At 38.8% G+C, this 15,110-nt stretch overlaps 1 protein-coding gene across 1 annotated transcript in view; it reads right to left on the minus strand.

The window, feature by feature from the left end:
• Positions 1 to 15,110, minus strand: part of LOC110203965 (uncharacterized) — a 47,299-nt gene that overhangs the window by 21,105 nt on the left and 11,084 nt on the right. The window contains 2 exon segments of the mRNA XM_078146242.1: positions 11,508 to 11,619; positions 11,873 to 13,851. Of these exon segments, the coding sequence (XP_078002368.1) occupies positions 11,508 to 11,619; positions 11,873 to 13,851 (2,091 nt within the window).

The raw sequence follows: 15,110 nt of genomic DNA on the forward strand, positions 1-15,110 counted from the left end.
AACTAATGAACAGAGGGAAGGCAATAGAATGAAGAGGGGTTGGAGAAGACTTCTTGTAAAAAGTGGGATTTTAGCTGGAACTTAAAGGAAGCCAGGGAGGTCAGTAGTCAGAGACAAGGAAGGAGAGCATTGCAGGCATAGGGGACAGTCAGAGATAACGCCAAGAGTTGACAGATGGATTGTCTCACACATGGAACAGCCAGGAGGCCAGTGTTACTGGATCAAAGAGTATGTATTGGGGAGTAAAGTGTAAAAAGGCTGGAAGGTAGGAGGGGCTAGGTTATGAAGGGCTTTGAAAACTAAAATATAGTATTTTGTATTTGATCACAGAGGCAATAGAAAGTCACTGGAGTTTATTGAGTTGGGGGGTGGGGGGAAATGACATGATGAGACCCGCATTTTAGGAAAATCACTTTAGTGGCTGAATAGTGAATGGATTAGAGTGGGGAGAGACCAGAGGCAGGCAGCCCCAGTAGAAGCCCAATGTAGATATCAAGGCACAAGGTGATGAGAGTCTGTACTAGAGTGGTGGCAGTGTCAGAGGAGAGAAGATGGCATATTCAGGAGATGTTGCAAAGCTGAAATCAACAAGCCTTGGCAAAAGCTTGACCATAAGTAAGGTAAGAGACAGTGAGGAATCCAGAACGACTCCTAGGTTTCAAGCATGAGGGATTGGGAGGATGGTGTTGCCCTTTGCAGTAAGAGGAAAGGCAGGGGGACAGGGTTTAGGGGGAAAAATAATGAGTTCTGGAAGTCATCAGCATAGAGATGATAGTGAATCCTGTGTGAGCCAGGGAGATCACCACTAGAGAGGTTAGATAAATGAGAGATTAGGACCTAGGACAGCACCCTAGGGAAATCATGCTGATAGGGTAGGACACAGATGAAGATCCAGCGAATGAAAATGAGATGTCAGACTGGAAGGAACAAAATCAGGTGGGAACCTTCTAAAGGGATCTGAGATAGAAAAGAGCATGTAAGTTGGAGAGGACATACAACATTGCAATATTTTTACAAAGCTGTAAATGCAGGGTGAGGCCTGGGGAAATAATTATAATCTATCAAAACAGAGATGGAAGCCTGATTGCAAGTGGTTAAAGTGTGAGAAATTCAGGGCTATGAATGTATAGTGTAACTACTTTGTATATATTTTCATTTAAGTTTCTGCTTTCTACATTTGTATATTTGATAGTTGTCTACTGCATGTGATGGTAAACTTTTTCAGAGCAAGGATTCTTTGACTTGCATCTCAGCACCTTGAACAGTGCCTGGTCATAGTCATCACTTAATAAATGCTTATTGCTTGATTGGCCACTTGACCTTCTAAGAGATATGAAAGGAAAAAGCTTAAGAGGGTAATTTGGTCATGGGAAGAATCTTTAAGGATGTGGGAGACCTGAGGGTATTTGGATATAGCCAGGAAGGAAGGTCTGAGACAATGGGTAAGGAAAGACTGAAGTTAACATCAGGCATGTATCTCCCAGGCAAATACCCCTAATTTGTACCCTAGTAGTTCTGCCCTTCACACTCAGTCACTTCCAATAACTACCTAGGATCATTATCTCTTTACTGGGCTTTGAATTCAACAAAGATTTTCCAAACTTTTCCAGGAAGGACACTCTGGAAATGCTCACTCATGATCCTGGAACCTACTTATTCCCAGAAAAAAAATGCCCAAAGGAGATGATGGAAGTAATCCAACTGTGAAGCTTGCCAAGGTATGGTCCAGAAATATGATAAGAGGGCAAAGAGTGTACAGCATGGTGTAGAAATGACCTGGCTAACCAAGGTGTTAGGCAAGAGGGGAGAAAGTAGGCAAAACAGGGGTGACATCCTGGGAAATAATTGAGGTTTTGATGTCATAATGTCACAGTGAAGACAAAGAATAGGGTTAGGGGTCATAGAGAGAATGCTAAAGGTATTTTGCAGTTCATATACATAGGGGGTAGCAAACTCTTTAGTCTGACTATCTCTATGCATAGCTGAGGTGGAATGGAGGTCATGGGAATTGACTGGATGGAGGAAATAGGAATTTGGAGTGCTTAAAGGAATATCAAGATTTCTGAAATCTCCTAATATAATCATGGAAATTGGGGTGAAGGGAAAGATTGTGATAAGCATTGAACTTACTGGAGAAGGAAGGAGAGAATATCTTGGGCTTCAGGAGGTAACTCCCAGAGGTTTGACTGATCAGTTGGGAGCGAATGAGCTTCAAAGGCAAAGAGATTGCTGAATGAAAGTGGCAGCAGCAGAGTCTGAAAGAGGTATCGGTGGTGGGGTGCACGGACGCTTCTGACTCCCCAAGTATGATCGGTCATTTGGGGTTTCTGAGTGAAAGTACAACCCGTATTGGAAAAGAGTACTTGGGAGGGAGCCAGATCTCAAGATGAGGAATTCTCAGAAGTCAGTCCCAGGTGATCACTGGCAAAGGCCCTATTCCAGTATGAGAAAAGTGTGGCACTAGCTCCTAAATCTCTAGGTAGGAACTGACATTCAAACTCTTCAGGGGAATTCCTAGAGCAAATATTAAGTACCTTCTAGGTACAGGTCCTTGGGTTTCAGGGAGCTTCCCTGTGTAGTTGGCATCAGGCCTCAATGCAGATAAATTCATTCATAAAATGTAATCAGCATCAGCATTGTCTGGCCCCCTGAGAGATAATTTACTGGGTTTCTCAGGCTGGTGAATCTCAACCCTTCTCTTAAGCTGCCCTCCAGTCCCGGTAGCTACAGTATGCAAAAATCTCTGGTAGCCCAGGAATTTCTCCCCAGACTTCATAGCACAAGACCCTTCCAGAGGTATTCAGGCTTTCTAAGGAGAATTGGAACTTCCTTCCCCTAGGTATGGTTCCCAGCTGCCTAAGATGGCACAGAGGATAAAGGGCTGGGCCTGGAATCAGGAAGACTCATCTTCCTGAGTTGAAATCTGGCCTCAGATACCCACTAGCTGTATGACCCTGGGCAAGTCACTTAACCATATTTGCCTCAGTTCCTCATCTGTAAAATGAACTGGGTAAGAAAATTGAAAATTACACCAGTATCTTTGCCAAGAAAACCCCAATGGGGTTATGGAGAGTCAGACACAACTGAAATAACTAAATAACAGCAACAACACTTGAGTCTAGGGATGAAGAGACTACATCCTCAGAAATTTGAAGTTTCTTTGTCTAACTCAAGGGTGGCAGTAGGGTTACACAACAGCATAGGGAACCCTCTTCAAAGGATTTTGAAAGGGCTGATGCTCTGTAGGGGACTAAAACAATAGCTAGTACTTATTCTGAGAATGGTCTTTCAGGTTCTAGGCCACAAAACCCAGAGGAGAGTGCTGCAAAGAGATATCTAACCACCATAACCATTCATGGACTGGAGTCAGATCCAAAGATTATGGGAGGCTTCCGTCAGGCTATACTCTGCTTATAAGACAGTGATGGGCTGTTTGCTAATATTCAGAGGTCCTACTGTGAAAATACTTTGCGTGTACCTGATTGAATTCAAAATCAAGCAACAGTCTTAAAAAAAAGCCTTATTGATATATGGCTTGTTACTAGGGAGGTGAACTCCCTGAGAGACCCAAAAGAACCCAGGGAGGCCAATGACATTGTCTGACTTTCCAGAGCAGGGTTCTAACCCTTTTTATGTGTCATGGGCCTTGGTGGAGAGTCTGGTAAGACCAACAGACCCCTTCTCGGCATCATTGGTTTTAAATGCATAAAATGCACAGAATTACAAAGAAAATTAATTTTATATAAAATGACAGTAATGAAAATAATTTTAAAAATAAGTTCACAAGGATTTACATGAAATTATATAGGGCAAAGTACACAGAATCTAAAAAATAAAATACCCAATGACTACAAACATATAAACAGACAAAACAACCATAAAATGAATGAAAAGGGAAGGGCAAAATTAGGAAGAATGAACACTGAGTCAAAATGGCAGAGGAACAGGAGTAATTGAGCTCTGTCAAACACACTTACTCCACAAAGATGGAGAAAATGCCCCAGATCAAGTTCTGATTGAAAAAGCCAAGAATACAGAAAATCAGCAAATCCTTTTTGTAACCTAGGTCAACAGAGGTGGACAATGTCTGTGGACACTAGGGATGGTCTGGATAGGAGCTCACTGAATTTCAGAGCAAGGAGAAATTGTGCACCAGGGTAAGAAGAGATCCCAGATCCAGAATAAGGAGGGTCTAAATGTGTGTAGGCTGTAGGAACAATAACACACTGCCAGCTCTGTCACTTACTAGGAATTCCAGGTTACTGATGTAGGGTAAACTGCAGTCCTGCATTTAGGAAGGGTGATCCACAGTGAGTAGCAGTCACAGACTTTGGACTTTGGACTGAGCTAGGAACCAGTTCAGAAGCAAAAAATGGCTGTGTTGCTCTGACCCTAGCAGTTAAGCAGGGCCTCAGCTTCAGCTTCCATTGCAGGCTTCATCATCATTGTCATGACTAGCAATTATAATATCTACTATGTGCATGACACTGTGCTAAGTATTTTACAAATATTATTTCATTTGACCTTCACAACAACTCTCGGAGATAGGTGCTATTATTATCTTCATTTTACGTTTGAGGAAACTGAGGTAGATAGAAATTAAATCTCTTAGGATAATTTCCCTCCATTTTTAAGATGATGGAGTTGGACTACAAGATATGTAAGAGTCTTAGGTCCTCTGCAGCACCAGGACTTGGTATGTTTGAAAGGTATTATTGGATGAATGATCCCTTTCTTTTGCTCAAGGTCATACAGGTAATGAGTGCCTCAAGTCTGGACTTAAACTCAGGGCCTCCACAATCTAGGAGCTGGGCCACCTAGTTGCAACTGCAGCTCCTCAAAGGAGCTGTAGGTAATAAGCAGGGAATGAATCCCAGAGCAAAGAGAAGTCTGCATTTCTGTCCCTCTGAACCTACAGTTTTCCCACGGGCTGATAGTGGTTGAGTCCAGCAACAGTCTATTGGAACTACCAATGAGGGCCAAGACAAAATGAGAGTTGCACAGACCCAAACCTATGTCAAGATCATATTTTCTTTGTCTTTTAAAGTTAGACAATGATGAAAGCTGACATAAGATTGTAGGAGAAGGACCCTTTGATGGGAAATAGTAGTGAAATAATCTAGTCCCTTTTGAAACCTACGCCAGCTTTGTTGTAGCATTTGGTATCTGAGTCATTGTAGAAGAACCCCTTCTTGGAAATAGGGACCAGATGAGTGCAAGAGTGCAGCCTCTTCCCCCACCCCCCTAGAGCCAGGGTTTCTATACAAGCGACAAGCCAAATCAAATACTTCATTAGAATCTGAAAATATTCTTCTATGATAAATACCATAGATATTATTGACTCTGTTTTAGAGATAAGAAAACTAAAACACAGAAGGATGAAGGGAATCACACAGCTAACAAAGATTAGAGGAAAAATTCAAAACCAATCTTCCTGATTCCTGGGTCCTACACATCTCCAGGGGTGGCCTCTAAGTTCCCTCCCAGCTTTACTTCTATGATCCTAGTCAGACATTGACAAGAGGTCAAGGGTGGAAGCTACTTGACCTTAGGCAATTCTTGTTTTCTTTAGGTTAATTTCCCCCCATTTATAAGATGAGGCAATTGGACTAGGTGGCTTGTAAATGCCTCATTTTCTTTCTGCAGCACCAGGGGTAGATGTGTCAAAGGGGATAGTTGGATGAATGGTTTCTTTCTCTTTTAACTGGAAGGGTAACAGATTTATACAGCTAGAAGGGACCCTCGAAGTCATATTTGTCTAAATTGCTTTTTTTATGGTTGTAGAAACAGAAGTCCAGAAGTGGTATTACTTGCCCAGGGTAACAGAGATGACCCATCCCATCCTCCAGACTCTCCTCCCCAATTTCTCTCATCTTACTCCATAACAAAGGACAGACCAAGTCTCCATTCATCTAACTAACGGGAATTAGTTTGATTAATTAAGCATTATGTTTATTGAATGATTGTCCATAAAGACTATTTAACATTTCTGCTTTTCTATATCTATTTGAAGCATCTTTGTGCCTTAATACACGATCATTCTTTTGTCTTGTTTTGTTAGGTTACCATGCAAAGTTGAGTAAAGTTTCTATTGCCATTGGATAACTCCAAAGATTTGCCACATCAAACTTTTCTAATGTCCTGCACTTAGGAGGAATGTTCCTTCATTCCTTTTTTCTTTCCTTTTACTTTTTGTTCATATATGTGTGTGTGTGTGTGTGTGTGTGTGTGTGTGTGTGTGTCTGAGGAGAGTAAATTGAGATCTCCACTATCATACTTTTATTCTATATTTCTCTCTATGACTAATTTTTTAAAAGAATTTGAATGCAGTGATATTTGGGGCCTATGTTTGGTATGGATGTTAATTCATTGTCCATGATACCTCTTAGTAAATTGTAGTTTCCCTGTTTATCTCTTCTAATTAATTTTTGCTACTTTTTCTGAGATTATAAAGTCATTTTACCCTGTGCATCTTTCTGTTTTAAATGCATTTCTTATAAATAACATATTGTTGGATTCTGTTTTTTAATCCAATCTGTTACCCTTTTCCATTTGATAGGTGAATTCCTATCATTTATGCTCATAGTTAAGGTGGTTAATTGTGCATCCCCCCAAACCTATTCTCTTATACTCTTCTTCCCTGTTTCCTGCTCTTTCTCTGAGAACTTGTCTTATTTCTAACTAATCTCTTCCTTTACTTGCCCTCTCTTGCAGTTCCCTCTTTTCCTTTTCTGACAGTTTCCTAATTGGGCAAAATAGATTTCTGTACCCAACTGTGGGTGTGTGTCATTTTCTACTTTGCCCAGTTCAGAACACAGAGAGTTTAAAATATCACCTGCTATACCACTCCCTATGCACCTCTTTATATATATTTTTGAGGAATCTATTTGGACAACAGAAGTCTGTGATTAATTTTCACCATTCTTCCTTTCCCTTCACCACCCTCCCCCAACCAGGGTACTCCTCTTATGCTCCCTTTCCATTCTTCATTTAAGGAAATATTTCAGGAAAACATAAAATAGCATTTCTCTCAGACCCTCTGTGTAATTAAATTCCCTCTAGGATGTGTGATGATGACAGATTTCTGAAAGGATTCATGTAATCATCTCTCCATAAAAGAATGCAAAAAGTTCATTCATTTTTCATGATTTCATATTTACTTGCTCTTGTATAACATGCCTCTCCTTGGTCTTCTGAATATTAATTTTTAGGGAGGTTTTTTTGGGGGGCAATTGGGGTTAAGTGACTTGCCCAAGGTCACACAGCTAGTAAGTGCCAAGTGTTTGGTCTAAGGCCGGATTTGAACTCAGGTCCTCCTGACTTCAGGGCCAGTGCTCTATCCACTGAGCCACCTAGCTGCCCCTGAATATTAATTTTTTTTAAATTTTATATTTTCAGTTCCAAATTCTGTTTTATTCAAAATGTTCCCTCATTCATTGAGAAGGTAATATGATATCCATTATATATGTGTAATCATGCAAAACACATACTTATATTAGCAGCATTGCCAAATATAAAAAGCAAGAAAAATAAAGTGGAAAAATATGCTTCAATCTGTACTCAGAGTTCATCAGTTCTTTCTCTCTGGAAGTGGTTAGCTTTTTCATAATGAATCTTTTGAAATTGATGTGAATCACTGTATTGACTAGAGTAGTAAAGTCTTTCAGAGTTGATTATTGTTACAATACTGTTATTATTGTATACACTATTCTGGTTATGCTTACTTCACTTTACATAAGTTCATGTAAGTCTTCCCAGATTTTTTCTGAAACAAACCACTTTATCATATCTTATAGCACAATAATATTCCATAATAATTATATATCACAACCTGTTCAACCATTTCCTGATTGATGGACATCCCCTCAATTTCTACTTCTTTGCCACCACAAAAAGAGCTATGACAAATATTTTTGTAATTTTAATTTTTGGAAAATTTAGTGTTCTAAATTTCACAACCATACAACAACACTAATAGTCTATTGAAAGCATCCTTGACAAAGAATGCCTCGTACAGTGTTCTCAGCAAGCAATTACCAAATGTTTGTCATTAGACCACCAAAGGGTCAAAGCATCTCCCAAATAAAATGTTGGGACACTTCTAATGGGGCTATCTTCTCTTATAACTTGTATACTGAGGACAGCCCTATATACCCAGTGTGAATCTTCTGGCGTAAAATAAGGCATAGATGTTGAGTAGATTACTGCCCACATCTTATACATTCCTACATTCTCTCCACCATGTTTCTCCTTGTGTAAAATCAGTAGTAACTTTCTTATAAAAGCTATTCCTTATTCGTGATTTTTATAAACATCATTCTACTATGTGTCTTCTGATGTCAGATCATGTTAACTTTGAGACTAAAGATTATTCCACATTCATTACATTTATTTTGTGTTTATTTTTAAATTTATTATTTTTTGTCTTTATCTTTTAATTTTAAGTTCCATATTCTCTTCCTCCCTACTGTTCCCCCTCCCCATTGAGTAGGCAAGTGATATGGTACCAATTACACATGTGAAATCATGCAAAACATATTTCCAAATTAGTCATATTGAAGAAAAAAAGGCAAGAAAAATAAAGTGAGAAAACTACAATTTGCACTCAGAAATCATCAGTTCTTTCTCTGGAGGCAGATAGCATTTTTCATCATGAGTTCTTTAGAATTTTCTTGGATCATAGTAGCTAAGTCTTTCACAGTTGATCATCATTACAATAGTGCTCTTACTGTGTAAAATGTTCTCCTGGTTCTGCTCACTTCACTTTGTATGAGTTCATGTAAGTCTTTCTTATAGCACAATAGTACTCCATCACAATCATATATCACAACTTGTTCAGCCATTACCCAGTGAATGGGCATCTCCTCAATTTCCAGTTCTTTGCCACCACAAAAAGAACTAGCATAAATTTTTTTTGTACACACAGGTCCTTTTCCTTTTATCTCTTTGGATTACAAACCTAGTAGTGGTATTATTGGGTCAAAGGGTAAACACAGTTTTATTAGCCCTTTGGGCATACTTCCAAATCATTTTCTAAAATGGTTGGACCAGTTCACAATTCCACCAACAAATCATTAGTGTAACTATTTTCTCTCATCCCTTCCAGCATTTGTCATTTCTAATAGATGTGAAGTGGTACCTCAGAGTTATTTTAATTTGCATTTCTCTACTCAGTAGTGATTTAGAGCATTTTTTTTCACATGACTATAAATAGCTTTAATTTCTTCTGAAAACTGCCTCTTCATATCCTTTGACCATTTATCAATTGGGGAATGGCTCTTTTTTTTTTTTTATAAATTAGACTCAGTTCCCTATATATTTGAGGGGAAAGGCCTATATCAGAGAAACTTGCTGGAAAAAAATGAATTATTTCATTGTCTATGGTACCTTTTGGCAAAATGTAGTTTCCCTGATTATCTCTTTTAATTGGATCTATTTTTGCTTTTGCTTGGTGTGAGATCATGATTACTACCCCTGCCTTTTTTCACTTTGACTGTAAGAATAATGGATTCTGCTCCATCTCCTAATTTTAACTCTGAGTGTGTCTTTATGTTTCAAGTGTATCTTTCATAAACAACATATTGTTGGATTCTGGTTTCTAATCCATTTTGCTATTTGCTTCTGATTTATAGGTGAGCTCATCCCATTCACATTTACATTTAGGATTACTATGTATTTCCCTCCATCCTATTTCCTTCTATTTATTTTTCTCTCTCTTTTTATCCTGTTACTCCTCAAAAGCCTTTTTTGGTCTGACTGCTGCCTCCCTTAATCTGCCCTCCTTTTTATTACACCCCGTCCCCTTTTACTCTCTTTCCTTCCTATTTCTCTATTGGGTAAGATAGGTTTAAATATCCAATTGATTGTGTGTGTGTATGTGTGTGAGCGTGTGTGTGTGAGGGCGTGCGTGTGTGTGTGTATTTTTCCCTCTTTGAACTGATTCTGATGAGAGTGATGTTCAAGCATTGCCTATGCTAGCCATTTCCCCCTCCACTGTAAAAGCTCCTCCTTGCATGCCTCTATTATGTGAAATAATTTTCCCCATTGTATTTCTCCCTTCCGTTTCTCCCAGTGCATTCCTCTTTCTCACCTCGTCAATATTTTTAGATCTTCCCAACATAATTGCCTCACATTCATGCCGTCTGTCTAGGTAGACTATTTCTAACTGCCATAATACTAATAAAGTTCTCAGGAATTACCTATATCTTTTTCTCTTATAGGAATGTAAACAGTTGAACTACTGAGTCTCTTATGATTTCTCTTTCATGTTTACCTTTTTGTGTTTTCCTCGAGTCTTGCGTTTGACTCTCAAATTTTCTATTCAGCTCTGGACCTTTCATTAGGAATGCTTGAAAGTCCTCTATTTCATTACATATCCATTTCCCCTCAAAAGGATTATACTCATTTTTGCTAGATAGGTGATTCCTGGTTATAATCCTAGCTTCTTTGCCTTCTGGAATATCATATTCCAAGTCCTCTGTTCCTTTAATGTGGAAGCTGCTAAATCTTCTGCAATCCTGACTATGACTGAATCATACTTGAATCATTTCTTTCTTGATGGCTACGATATTTTTCTCTTTGACCTGGGGGCTCTGCAATTTCACTATGATACCCTAAGAGTTTTCATTTTGGGACCTCTTTCAGGAGGTGATCAGAGGATTCTTTCAATTTCTATTCATAACTTCTTGAAATATAATGTCTAGCTTCTTTTTTTTTTTTGCCTAGGCAATGGGGTTAAAATGACTTGCCCATTGTCACACAGCTAGTAAGTGTTATGTGTCTGAGGCCAGATTTGAACTCAGGTCCTCTTGAATCCAGGGCCGGTGCTCTATCCACTGTGTCACCTAGCTGCCCCTAGGTTCTTTTTTTTTTTATCAGGGCTTTCAGGTAGTCCAATAATTTTTAAATTATCTCTCATCAATCTATTTAGTAGGTCAGTAGTTTTTCTGATGAGATATTTCACATTATATTCACTTTTTTCATTCTTTTGACTTTAATGTTTTTTGATGTCTTGTGGTGTCATTAGCTTACATTTGCCCAATTCTAATTTTTCAGGAATTATTTCTTCAGTGAACTTTTGTACCATTTTTTCCATTTGGCCAATTTTTTTAAAGAAGTTATTTTCTTCAGTGAATTTTTGTACCCTTCTACCATTAGGCCAATTCTGTTTCTTAAGGTGTTATTTTCTTCAGTATTTTTGTGCCTCTTTTACCAAGCTGTTATTTCTCTTTCCATAATTTTTTTTTCATTGCTTTCATTTCTTTTTCCATTCTTTCTTCTACCGCTCTTCTCTTTTTATCTCTTCTATGAATTGCTGTTGGGTTTCGGTCATTTTAGTATTTCTCTTTGAGGCTTTCGTTGTAGCTATTTTCAAATTGTTGTCTTCTTCTGAGTTTGTGTCTTGGTCTTCCTTGCCGCTATAGTAGCTTCTTATGGTCAAGATTTTTTTCTGTTGTTTCCTCACTTTTCCAGTCTATATCTTGACTATGAACTTGGACTCTGCTCACTCAGAGGTAGGGAGGCACAGTCCCCAGCTTCAGCCTTCTTCATGCTGCTATTTTCAGAGCAAGTTGGAGGAGGGCAGTAATAAGGATCTACAAGGAGCACTAGTCCTTGTGGCTGCAGGAGAGCAGGGAATGGGGTCATAGTTCCAGGGCCAAGAGGAGCACTAGTAATTGCAACTGCAGGGGATTAGGGCCCTTCCTGGGTAAAGCACAGAGCACAGACCAAGAGGGCAGTGACCACACCTCTCCCTTATCATACCACCTCGGAAAGAAGAGCTGACCTCCTAAAATGTCTCAGGCTGGAAAAAATATCTCACTCAGACCTTTTGTGGCTCTGCTGCTTCAAAATTTGATTTGAATTGTTATTTTAAAGGTTTTTTGAGGGGAATGTTGGGAGAGTTCCATTTGGGTGGCTGCCTCTCTTCTGCCATATTGGTTTCCTCGTTACATTTATAAAGCTTGTCTTCAGTATGAACTCTCTGGTGTTTATTAAGTGCTGAGGTTCTACGGAAGGCTTTCCCACATTCCTTACACTTATAAGGATTCTCTCCAGTATGGATTCTCTGGTGGATGAAAAGGCTTGACTTTTGAGTGAAGGATTTCCCACATTCACTACATTTGTAAGGCTTCTCTCCAGTATGAGTCATCATATGCCTAATAAGCATTGAGCTCTGACTGAAGGCTTTCCCACACTCATTACATTTATAAGGCTTCTCTCCAGTATGAATCCTCTGGTGTTTCAAAAGGCGTGAGTTCTCAGTGAAGGCTTTTCCACATTTATTACACTTATAAGGTTTCTCTCCACTATGAATCTTCTGGTGCATTTTAAGTTTTGACATCTCAGTGAAGGCTTTCCCACACTCCTCACAAGTATAAGGCTTCTCTCCAGTATGAATTCTCTTGTGCCTGACAAGGAATGAGTTTTTAGTGAAGGATAGCCCACATTCGTTACATGTATAAGGCTTCTCCCCAGTATGAATCATCTGATGTACAGTAAGAGTAGAGCTTTCATTGAAGGATTTCCCACATTCTTCACATTTATAAGGCTTCTCTCCAGTATGAATCCTCTGGTGAGTGAAAAGGGTTGAGTTTCGAGTATAAGCTTTCCCACATTCATTACACTTATAAGGCTTCTCTCCAGTATGAATTCTCTCATGTTTGAAAAGGGTTGAGTACTGAGTGAATGCTTTCCCACATTCATTACATTTATAAGGCTTTTCTCCGGTATGAATCAACATATGCCTATAAAGCACTGAGCTCTGACTGAAGGCTTTCCCACATTCAGCACATTTATAAGGCTTCTCTCCAGAATGAATTTTCTGGTGTTTTGAAAGGTTTGAATTTCCAGTAAAGGCTTTCCCACATTTATTACATATATAAGGTTTCTCTCCACTATGAATCTTCTGATGTGTTGTAAGTTTTGACATCTCAGTGAAAGCTTTCCCACACTCCTCACATTTATAAGGCTTCTCTCCAGTATGAATTCTCTTGTGCCTAACAAGGTTTGAGTTTTTAGTGTAGGCTTCCCCACATTGATTACATGTATAAGGCTTCTCTCCAGTATGAACCATCTGATGTAAAATAAGGTTTGAGCTCTCAGTAAAGGCTTTTTCACACTTGTCACATTTATAGGGCTTCTCTCCAGTATGAATTTTCTGATGCCTAACAAGGGATGAACTTCTATTGAAGGCTTTCCCACAATCATTACACTCATAAGGCTTCTCTCCAGTATGAATCCTCTGATGTATATTAAGTTTTGACACCTCAGTAAAGGCTTTCCCACACTCCTGACATTTATAAGGCTTCTCTCCAGTATGAATTCTCTGGTGCCTAATAAGAATTGAGTTTTTGGGACAGGATCTCCCACATTCACTACATTTATATGGTTTCTCTTCAGTATGAATCATCTGATGTGAAGCATGGGTTAAGGTCTGACTAAAGGCTTTCCCACAGTCATTACCTTTATAGCACTTCTTTCTAGAATGAATTCTCTGGTGTCGAATAAGTCTTGACTTGTGAGTAAATGTTTGCCCACATTGATTACACTTATAAGCCTTCTCAAGAGCATGGACTTTCTGATGTTCAGAAAAGTTTGCATATGGAGGGAAGACTTTCCCACATTCCTTATAGTTATAACATTTGTCTCTAGTTTGAATCTTCTGGCCTTTGGTGATTTTTCTTACATCACTCTCCTGTTTTACTTCCTCACTTTTTACCTGGCTCTCACTTTCACCCCATTCCCCACAAATAGAGGAGTAATCATCAACAATGTTGAGTCTTTCAATCTTCACTCTATGGGGAGAGTCCTCCTCTGGCTCATTCTTGGTCATGATCTTGGACTCCAAATCTGAAAAACAGTAATATAAAGTACAAATGTCTGATATATATCTAATATAAAGTACAAATGTTCTGAGCTTTGAGAGTGGAAACTAGGGACAAAGTGATGTGACTGCGAATGGTACTCAGAGGAAAGGAGCACCTGGCAGAACCATTTTCTGAAAGCTTCTTTTCAGAATCTCTAGAAATATGGAGAAATAATATCTTTCCCAGTCTAACAGACTTTTCTCTGTTTGAAAGTATCTAGAAGGCCAAGAACTTATGTCTTTTTTTTAAGGGAAATGGAATAAAAGTAGAATCCAATCTTTGAACAAGGTTATCCTCTCTGTTAAAAAAAAAATCATTGCATTGGCCATTTCCTCAATGGACTACCCAGAATCAGTCTCCTTCTTTCCATTCAGAAGGCCATATTTATTTGTCAGAGACAGGAGGTCCAGAACACTTGAAGGCATTGGACACTTCAAAATAAGCTCAGAACAAGAGTCCCAGAACTTCTTCTCAACCTCTGCCCCAGTGGCTTTCTCACAGTAATAATATGCCCCTACCCTTACGACCCCCATCTCTTCTACCTGGTGAGTTCTTCCCCAGGACTTCTATTTAAGAAAGCATCCACACCAGCAATGATTACTTCAGACCTGGACACCCCTGTGTACTTCTCCTCCTCACTCTGATATGGAGACTCCCCCCCACACCAATATTTCAACAACCTTTTTCTATGTGGACTCCTTTTTTCAGAATGTAAGCTCCTTAAGTGCTAGGAATGCTCTTTGTGCTTATATATTTATTCTCTAGTTAAAGTATTTTTAGTCCCAATTCCTGGCACTTAGTAAACACTTTAAGAATCTATTTGTCTGTCATGGGCAGAACAGAGTAACGACTATTATTTGGGAATTTTAACCCCAAAACGAATTTTAACATATTTCATTTTGTTCAAGATTACTATAAATATTACCACAAATATTCTTGAGTAGATGGATGTGTCTGAGGGCATGAGGCATGGTTTGGATAAGCCATGCCAGCTTGAATGGTTTTCAGCTAGCTAAAATTGCTTTCATGTAGAATGACATTAGATTGAAAAATATTTTTCCTGGCATGGTAGACTTGTGCATGAAATATAGAGTGATATGTAGATACAGATATATTACTCTCTATATACATAAGGATATAGATGTCCATATATGTCTGTACATCTCTCTGTATAGCTACCTATATGTAGATATATATATATATATATATATATATATATACCTATGTGTATATACATATGTA

The sequence above is a fragment of the Phascolarctos cinereus genome, unplaced genomic scaffold (assembly GCF_003287225.1).
Source record: "Phascolarctos cinereus isolate Bilbo 61053 unplaced genomic scaffold, phaCin_HiC Scaffold_726;HRSCAF=1367, whole genome shotgun sequence".
Taxonomy (NCBI): domain Eukaryota; kingdom Metazoa; phylum Chordata; class Mammalia; order Diprotodontia; family Phascolarctidae; genus Phascolarctos; species Phascolarctos cinereus.